Source organism: Antrostomus carolinensis, unplaced genomic scaffold, assembly GCF_000700745.2.
Source record: "Antrostomus carolinensis isolate BGI_N321 unplaced genomic scaffold, ASM70074v2 scaffold549, whole genome shotgun sequence".
NCBI classification, from domain to species: domain Eukaryota; kingdom Metazoa; phylum Chordata; class Aves; order Caprimulgiformes; family Caprimulgidae; genus Antrostomus; species Antrostomus carolinensis.
Genome location: NW_010340432.1, coordinates 25200 through 35699, shown reverse-complemented (window position 1 = coordinate 35699; position 10500 = coordinate 25200). Strand labels below are relative to the sequence as shown.

Genomic DNA, 10500 nt, shown 5'->3' with positions numbered 1-10500 from the left:
ACAGCAACTCTGAAATCAACAGAAATCTGTGGCCAAGGTTAACATTTCAATGTAAGGCCACAGTATGCAGGACAGTAAAAATTAGGACAGCAGCTTTCTTACAGAACACAAAGTTTCTGCTTCACAACAGAAATAAAATTTGCCTACGCTGACTAGAAGAATTATCTTGGTCATTTTTTCATCTGAATACCAAGAAAATTAATTTGATGAGCTGAAAGGAAAAACCATACTGATCTACACTTTCATGATGATAACCACATCTAGATGTTCTTTGAGTTTCCTGCCAATACAACCAAAGCACTTTGACTTGTAGCACCTGAAGTGATTCAACAAGCAAATGGAAAAATATTTAAATTTTATCTTTCGTATTCTCCATCAGCAAACAAGGTGATGTATGCTTTTTCTAGGACACTTCTAGTTTTCACTTGCTTTTCCGCCATATATAAGCATTTACGCTATAATCACAAACAAGCTAAAATGAAACTGAGTCACACAAGCTTCCATGTTCTTCTGAAACAATTGGTGTCAACTAGTCTCAGCCAGCTTCCTGTAAATATATACAAGTCTTCTACTTGGGAATGGGCAATAGCTATGTAATAATATCCAAATGTTGCACATTTAAGTGGTGAGGATCCTGCTCTTTCCTTTAAACCTAGGTTTTCCAAAGGAGGATGGATTGACAGCTGTGACTCAATTAACACAGCAACAAACTAGATAGCATGTATGAATGGATGCCTGATAAGAGTCATGACAATGTCGATTAAAAATGAAGTTACTCTGAACTTCGAAAATAATTCCTCCTTGTAATTTTTTGACATGAAATCTCAATTTGAGAGTATTTCACAATATGGATGTTTATGCTTGGATGTGAACCCAAGCCCAAGGGCAGGTGAGGGAAGGAAAGAAAGGAGAAGCATAACACTTTTCCCACTCCTCAAATGTTCTTCCTGGCAGACTGAAGTTTGAATACTAAGAAACAAGGGTCTGTTGAATCCATTCAAACATTCTGCCACCTAATCTGAAGCTTACCTCATGACAAAAAAGGATAACTGAACTGAAAGCTGAACACCTCCAATGCTGTAGGACATAGTATTGAAGTATGATTTTGAAGGATTGTCTTCCTTACAAGCTTACATCCACTGCAGCATAGTTTGGCAGCAACTTTACACAACACTGTAAAAGAGCCTTCACAAACTCATACACTATAAAGGCAAATTAAAAATAAAAAAGGCTTTGAATTTATTTTTATTTTGGGTAGGCACTGAGCTGCAACACAGAGAACTCCACTGATTTCGTGGTGCAACTTTTAATGACTTATGTTGATAATCATAAGACTAGCCTATCCTTCAGCTTCATTGCCGGGCAGGGCAAAGACCAAAAAAAAAAAAAAAAAAAAGTGCAGACAAAAGTTAAACCAATAAAATACATTAAACTGAAGGGGAAAAAAAAAAAAAAAGGAAAAAAATGCATTTGAAAAGATGGTCTGTATTTTTTTTTCTATGTTACTTTAAACACCTAAAGAAAATTTATTTTATTTTATTTTATTTTTTCATTTTTGGTGCCTTAAAGAGCATCAGTTTCAGCTAGTTAACTATTATACTTTTCATAGGTTTTGGTTCTATGACTTAAAAAGAAATTAAATCCTAATATCCCATGTGATACAATTTTTTGTTATCCTAAATCCAAATTATTTCTTTTCCCAATGTATAGTCAGACAAAGCCACACTCAAGACAGAAACAAATAAAATACTTGTACAAAATTACTATATTTTTTATTAACCTATAAACTTCAAAAATAGAATATGGAGTACATAAAAAAATAATTTATGGTACATAATCATACTTGCCAACTATACTGGCAATATTTTTTCTAGTTTTTGTTTGTTTGTTTGTTGTTTTTTTTGCTTCTTGTTTTTTTATAGTTAGCATTCTACAACCTTTCAATCTAATGTGTAAAGAAAGAACTCGTTATATTACAGTGGAACTTGAATTAGTGATATCTGACCCAGAATACTACCCTTCATGCTAAATTTTACTTCCACATTCTGTAATGATTTCTAGAATTACAAGATGAAAAAAAAAAAAACCCAAAACTTTAGAAGTTCGGTCATTTTGATAGAAAAAAATGTATTATTTTTAAAAATAAAATTCTTATTTTGCAAGGATGTTTGTTTCAGTCAAAATTGATTATAATTCTTTCTGAAGTTGTTTTAGAATGAGGAAAAAATATGTTTTATTATAAAATTGACAGGATTGCCTTGTCATTACAGAAGAAAACAAAAATTTTATAGGATAAAAAAAGAAATTGCACTAAAAAGACAAATAGGAAAAAGGAAATGTCAGGTAATATATTCAAAGTTCACAAAATCCAATAGAGTTAATACAATGCAACAGTAACCTTTCCATAAAGTTGTATCTAGCAATTTTCCTCAACCTTTAGGCATGACGTGACTTTTTTCAGGATTGAAGATCAAAATAATGTCCTACATTCTTCAAAGAAATATCTGAGATCCATTTGTATCTGAAATATTAAAAAAATCTTCCCACAATTTTATAGGCAGTAACACATTGCAACACAACCTACTTCTTCAAAACATCTTTTTGAGATGATAGTATTACAAAATAAATAGTAATATACGATCTGTAGCAATCTTAAGTATCAGTAGTTTCAGCTAAAACAAGGTGTCAATGTGCTACTCTCTTTCCTCTGGGAGATTGCAGGCATATATATTGGCTCACTGCCCAAGAGACTAGACTATACAGCAGCTTTTGAAGGCATGGAGCCAGAATAAGTAGTCTGTCCTGGTTTTTAACAGATTTTTATGGTTCTGCCCTCAGAACTTTGATAACTGCAAGACAGTAGACAATGAAAGATATGACATCACCTTTGGTAAATATGCAAAGATTTCAGAGCTCTTTTTGCTTTACAGCCATTCTAATTCTTCACATGTTGGCAGAAGAGTTAATTCTTACTGTATTTATTGATACATAAATATCTATTGCAAGATATCTTTGAAATGCAACACAAAAAACCTAAATTTAGCAACAAACCACAAAAAAGAATGAGAAAACTTTGCAAACATTCCAGTGAATACAGAATAAAACAATTTTTAAAGAAACAAGCAACTTCTAAAGCTGTATTGTAGAATTTACAATACAGAATTACAGTGGTTCAGTGTTGTTTTTTTTGTTTCTTCCCATATCTACATAAATAAAAAACTAAATACTTTTGCATGTTACATATGTTTTACTATACAGAGCCTTATAAAAGTACTGGTATTTTCTCCTGTTGTCCATAACTTTATATAACATTTAGTTCAGGGGTGAATTTTTTGTTTTTATTGCTATGAAAACAAAACCAATGATTTAAAACCGAAATAATTTATGGTCACAATCAAAAACAACTAAATAAACCATTATTTCACACATCCAAGGATTCCAAAGGTTACACAAGATAACTATTAAAAATTATATTAAAATAAATTATAAATGTAAAATTAAATGTTTATGTTAAATGTTCCTTTCAGAATATATGTATTTTATCTTTTAAATACTTTTATAGGCCTTTTAGTGTTTTTACACAAGCTAATTCCAGGAAACATAAGAAACAATGTTGGAACAAAACAGATGAATCCATTTTAGATATACTTTAGACATGTTTATTGTTAAAAAGAGCAGACAAAATACTTTTGAAATATGAAATAAAGAAAACAAACAGCATTTTAACACCAATAATGACTGTACAACTCAGCAAAGTTTTACTAAATACATTTAAAAGCATTCCATCTATTATAAATAAAACCTAACACTCATATAAATGCAAAAACATTAAATACACTTGATAGAACATATCTGAAAATAAACTCTAAGTCACGGTATTACTATCTCTTCGTATTATTCAATACTGTTTTCATCTAATGTCCAGTTTCATCTATAAGACTATTTTTATTATACTCTTTACTCCTTTGGCTCACACTCGTCATCATCATCATACAATTCATTCCCCACATTTTTTTGCAGTTTTAAAAATATGAATTTAATATCAGAAAACCCCAATTTCTCAGTGGGAATTATAGCAGCAACATTTAATACTTAAAGGTGAAAAGAACATGACAAAAGCCATGTATATCTGTTACAGTCCATATTATCCTAACTGTCATCATCATCACTACTATTGTGAGTCTTAGTCCATTCCCTGTAGGCCTGTCTTTTCTGAAAGCATGGTAAGGGGAAGAAAAAAAAAAAAAAAAAAAAAGAGCAGAAGTATTAGTTTAGAAGTATTAGTTTATCTGGAAAATTTGTTAATTAAAGCAAAATAAAACCCCAGAAAACAAAGAAATTCTGAAGTGGCATCCTAGTTTAGGACACAGTATTAGCACATGAAATCACCTGTATCCTACTTCCTTTAGTCAGCATATACAATCTCTAAATCACTAGAAGGTTTTATTCCAATCTAATCCAGTAATCTGTTGAAAATGCTACAACTCAGTGACTGCAGTGGGGCCAGTCACCAGATCTGTATGCATAGAAACAATACAAAAGGGAAGAATAAAGTTCTTTTTTTTTTCCCCATAAGAAAATACTATGCTCCTCAAACTGATTCAGATAGGGGACATGTAATACACTGAGTCTCATGCAAAATAAAGAAATTTCTCTAGAACCAGAAACATTAGTACTCTTGAGGGTAAAATAAGAGAGAAAAAATAAGTCAAACATACTATATCAGAAATTAATGTCTGAAAAAAATTACACAATTCATTGTTTTCTGATTTTACTGCCTACGGAGAGAATTACAACCCTGTTTGGAGCTTTCAAAACATTTCTTCCAGAGTAGTTCTGCATTAGAATTGTCAGTAGTGAGTATGAATATGAATATGAATCAAACAAATTTTCAATTTTAACTACTTTCAAATGGTGGCTGCCATCACAAAGTATGACAGGCATTACACAACTCAATGCCTTTATGCTTTTTTAAGTTGGATAATGGAGGGTGGTGGCACTGTACTCAACCACACAACAGAGAAAAAATAGAGTTACTTATTACATTTCAGAATTTTTAAAGGTTTCTCAGAAAAAAACCAAAATGCAATCTTATAAAAATTTAAGAAGTGAAAGCAATGCAAAGTCATTAGAGAAGTCTGCACATTACAGCTTAATCTACTGGCTTGCTAGCATTTGTTTTAGTGGTAGACATTCAATCAGAAAAGTGGATGCTTTGGAATTCATTTTCTTACCAAAAAGAGAAGAAATATTATTAGTAAGTTTATGCCTTTTCATCAGTAGTAGCTTCTAAGTATGCTCTAGTTAAGGTAATATTGCTTTATAACACTAGTTTTACATTGGAAAGCATGGGTTACCTTCTAACGAGCTACCTTGTTAGAAGAAAAGCAGAGGCATACTATTTATTATCAAAGAACTTCCAGAGTCTGCTGAACTAGATCACCAGTGAACATGGCGAACATAGCCGAGATGCCTCAAACAGGACAATCCTCTTCTACCAGAAAACAGAAGCACACTAATGAAATGCAGAAGAAACAGAAACAACCAGACTGGAACTCGACATGAAACAGACTATATTGAGAATTGCCACAGCTGTTTAAAAATCCCCTCCAATTTCTTATCTACTTCTCCAAAAAGGTTATTTCTGTATGACTTCAACATTTCCCTGGCACACTAACAATCCTTCAATATGTACTTTAAAAATTCTGTTTACATTCATGTAATCACTAATTACTATTTTATTTCTTATGTTTTAATATTTCTAAAATGGAGTTTTTCTTCTAACAGAGAAAAAAACAGAAACTTTGTAAGCTCTATAGCAGCTGAAATTATTTCCACCTTGAAATCTGAGTCAAACCTGCTTAAATGGCAGCCAAGTTATTAAAGAATAACTCCTGCTCAGCATGTTCTTCATCCAAACAGTATTCCACTTCAAAACTGTTTATGTTCTTTCAATAGCTGCAGTATGACATAAATACAGCTAATTTAAGTGTGTTTAAAATGCTGTTTTACATAAAATTGAGATTAAAAAGTCAATGTTTAAAATGTGTATTATAAAATAACTGAAAAAGTATCTTTGTGTTTATCATCACTGTTTATCAAAAATAAAAATTAAAGATAAACTTTTAAAATTACACATATAAAACTTCTTCTTTCAAAATGCTCTGTATCTTGCACAAATCTCTACAGGTATACTGATATAAATTATGGTGTCTTCCTCAAAAGTTGTATCACAGAAACTGAATCACCAAAGTGGTCATTAGGCTAGGTTAAATGAAACTTCTTGACTATTAAGTTACCAGGTAAGGGATGGTAGGCAATTTAAGAAATGGGAAATTATGTAAAATATTTATTGAGTTAAATGTTGAGATAAAATCTATGTCAAATTATCTTTCATTTTCTTCACCTGTAACATTTGACTTCCGGTTCCATCTCTTAATCTGTAAGGTCTAATAACTCCATCTTCACCGAAGAAGCGAGGTGGGCGTAGGCTTATTACATCTTCTGATGAATCTGCAACTCTGACAATAAAGCAGCAAATTTAAGATATGTGTCAGTATCTCTCCTCAGCTATAATATCTAGCAAGGGCCCTAAATTATTCTAAATACAAATTAAATTCCAGTACTGGTACAGCAACTGTTGTTGTCTATATATGAACTTTCGCATATGAATAGACAGTGAGCAGATATTCTATGAAACAGTAATAGATTTTACCCAGAAATTTATTTCAGAGAATGATTTGAAGGTTGGGCTAGGTGACCTTTAAAGGCCTCTTCCAACCCAAACCATTCTATGATTATTAGAAAATTAGATGGCAAGGGGAAGCACATGCCTGCAATACTTAATTCGTGTGTAAGTATTTTACTTCAAAACTTCAAAATTAAAGACACCTGTGCCATACAGAACTTTTGTTTTGATATTTTTCTTGCATTTCTCTGCTGAAGAACTTAAAGTGGAAAACAAGAGAGACTGGCAGTCTTACAGCAGCAAAAGTGGTCCTTGCTAAGAAGAGGGACATTAAACTCCTGTATTCAGACGAAGCCGCTAGCCTCAGAACACTTTCTCCTACTTCTTTACACATTACGGTGTGAGCTAATGTATAGCAACGGGTTTATTAAAGTGAAACTGTCACAGTATTCCATACACAGTCCTAAAACAGTTCTCAGTCTGAACAACCAGGACAAATCCTGGCATGACCTGGTAGTCTTGGAACTCATCTCACATAGTAGTAATAATACAAAAAGTAACTTTTGATGCAGCTGAGAAGCACTTTTTTCCTGTATCTTTGGGGTAAAAGGAAAAAAAATCAGCAATTGAAGGAAGTCTGATTGATGAGGCTTTTAAACTAGTTTCTTTGGTATATGCTAGAAATAGCCGAGATTTGATGTTGTGTTTTTTAAATGCTATCAACTGTATTTTTTAAAGAGCTACCTACTTCTGATATAAATTACTATATGGTTAAAATTCTTTTCTAGCTCATCTGTATTAATGACAAATTCGACAATTCCAGAAACACTAACAGAAGTGATACAAAGACACAATGCTACTACTATCATCTGTTTCATGCCGTATGTCATAATTCATACTTTACTTACTTTTTAATACCCTGAAATGTGCTGCTTGCCATGTCTATGATTCCTCCGGTAGGCCTAGCTACTGCTCCCACTAAGCCTTTTCCAACACCTTTGAAAAAACCAGCTGCTCCTTCTTTCTGAGCTCCTAAAAGGATTAAGTGCAGCAAATTCATTATAAAAGTTTTTCTTACAATCTTGGAAAACTTAATTACTGTTAATTACAAATCTTATTTGATATGTAACTACATAGTCTCCTCCACACAAAGTTAATGTAAACAACATTTAAGTCAGTAGGAATATAAAATCTTGATTAAAAGTTTTATAATTCAGATTTATAATGTCTCATCAAATATCAAGAATCTACCATCATATGAACAAGTTAATGCATTAGAAGACTGAAACCTACCTCGTATTGGTTTTGTAACTATTCCCGTTATGCCACTGACAAAACCCTACCAAAAGAAACAAAAGAGACATTACAAATACACTTTCAGATTATATTTTTCATTTTTTACATTTTTCTTGCTTCTTCATTGGTGAATAGCCTCAAAGTACCTGTGTTGGATATTCTAAAATTCACTACAAGTTAACAGAATTAGAGGCACCTGCTTCACATTCCTATCTTCTCTTCTACCGTTTTATATTTTTCGTTAAAACTGTTGCTCAATCGTGGCCATATATTTGGAAAAAAACAGAATGAAAATAAAGAGTAACAACTCTCTGGTGACTACAGCAGCCTCTATATTTGTTACTCTTGCCTGCATAAAATTAATTCATCTTTTTATAAGTTTTTTTTCCTTACAGAAACTAATCCTTTTCCACCACGAGTGATACCCTCTCTCAGACCAGTGGGCTGTTTATTCATGGCTTCTCTCCTTTTCTGCTGGTAATCCTCATCCATAGTTATTGCAGCTACTCCTTTTGCCATAGCGCCAGTGATTCTCGATGCAGCACCAGCTAATCCACCTATTGGAAAATAAAACAAAGTAAAATGCCAATGCAATTTACAAATACTCACCTATATTGCTTACTATTAGGTATACTACCGTGACAATGATGAACTTACCAACAGCTCCCCCTACTAGTGCTTTAAGTCCTAGAGCCATTCCTTCTATAAATTCTTCAGGACCCTGGATGGCTCCCTAAGAAAAAAAGGATGTATTTATGTTAAGTTTCAAACAGTATGCATTACATGTTTTTAAATCTTATGTTTTTACTGGAATTTATATATTACAAAGAGAACATGAGTGTGAGGCCATGTGAAAAAGTGTGAAAGAGCACATGTGGGAGAAAGAAAGATTATTTTAGAATATTAATTAATTCCTTGAAGTCTGCTCATGTTAAGGCAAATGGAAAAAAAGTGCATTTATTTTTAAATAAGAACCATAAGGAACAGTCTTTTGTGAATTATATTAAATAGATTACTCTCTCCTTTCTATCTCACTTGAGTTTTCCAGTAACATTTCCTGGAAACTTTTCCTGGCATTTTCATGCAAAAAAAAAAAAAAAAAAGTTTCAATATAATTTATATGTATCTACTTGTGCTACAATTCATATGAAGGCAGCAAAGATTGTTACCTGGTAAGGTTCATAGAAGAATGCTTCTACTCCTTCAGACAAGCCTCTTATGAATCCAAATGGATTACCCAAGACATCAAGGCCAAGAATAAGAACATACATCTGTTTAATAGCCTAAAATAAAAGTAGTTATTAGTAAAAATATTTCAGAAATTACACTAAAACAAAGTGTAGTATACTCGAATTTTTTAAAAGTGACAGTAACATCAGTTCAACATAAAAAACCTCTAAATTATTTGGAAAAGTAGAAGTTATTGTATTAAAAAGGATCTTACAGTAAGTAAATCATACTAAATCAGCCAAAAAACATTATTTCTTAGAAGCATTTCACAAATAATTGACATAAATGTGTTTCAGATCTTACAAAGCAAGCATATTACCTAGATTTCTCTCATACTACAGGACAAAATTTGGTCTGCTTGCATATGCTGAGAATATTCTGTTGACTGTTACTGCAAAATGTTATAATTACATCTATATGGAGTCTAATTTGAGTTTTAAAAAAGGTTTAGTATCTTCTAGGAGATTTCAAATTTTCTCTCTGGGAAAAGCAAGGGTCAGAGAAAAATAGATAACCTATTCCCCAATTAAAACCCTGTACAGTTTTAAAATTTTTTTTCTCTATTAAATTGGACAGAGCACTAAATATTTCCAAATAATCCCTTCTTATTAATGATGGATGGATAGATGAGGACTAATTCCTTTACGCAAAAGCGTGTCTGCCAGATTCTCTCCACTGGATGACAGGACCCGAACAGTACACAAAGGCTAAAGAGGGATCAGAATTAATAATACTAATGTGCATGAAAAAGCATTCATATTTTAATGCCAATTCTGCTCTAGCAGAGCTGCACTATGTTTGCTTCCACTATCCATTCCAGCAAGTTGTTTTGTTATTCATGCCACTATTCTTCTAGTAATAATCTGGAAACAGTACTTGCCCCCAAAGTAAAGGCAACAGAATCCAACTGATGAGTAACTGGTTCGTATTTTTTATGTATTTAACTTTTGTACAAACATACAAGGCTGGAAGTAATTTTATTTATTTTCACAGAACCAAAGGACAGAGCAGCACTTTCAAAATATATATTTACTGAGATACTGACATTTACTTATTCTAACCTGTTTTGAATAATGCCTTACAACTGCTGATTGGAGCTGCTGCGTAGTACAGAAGTGATAGTTGAGTTCAAAGAATGCCAACCTTAAAAAAAAAAGAAAATAAGAAGAGAAAAAGTCCTTATTACACAGAGCAAACTAAAATCTAACATATGTAATATTGGTTTAATCTTTGGAAGTAGTCTGTACAATCATATTTTTAACCTACTTAAAGACAACATCTTGTAC

The 10500-nt window shown here is 32.2% G+C and overlaps 1 protein-coding gene across 1 annotated transcript in view; it reads right to left on the bottom strand.

Annotated features, from left to right (window-relative positions):
• Positions 1-10500, bottom strand: part of LOC104531284 (vacuolar protein sorting-associated protein 13A-like) — a gene marked incomplete at its 5' end in the record, with an annotated part of 44172 nt that overhangs the window by 8865 nt on the left and 24807 nt on the right. Inside the window, 8 exon segments of the mRNA XM_029087015.1 lie at positions 6407-6521; positions 7597-7720; positions 7982-8027; positions 8378-8541; positions 8642-8717; positions 9154-9267; positions 10276-10357; positions 10481-10500. The exon segment at positions 10481-10500 is cut by the window's right edge and continues 20 nt beyond it. Of these exon segments, the coding sequence (XP_028942848.1) occupies positions 6407-6521; positions 7597-7720; positions 7982-8027; positions 8378-8541; positions 8642-8717; positions 9154-9267; positions 10276-10357; positions 10481-10500 (741 nt within the window).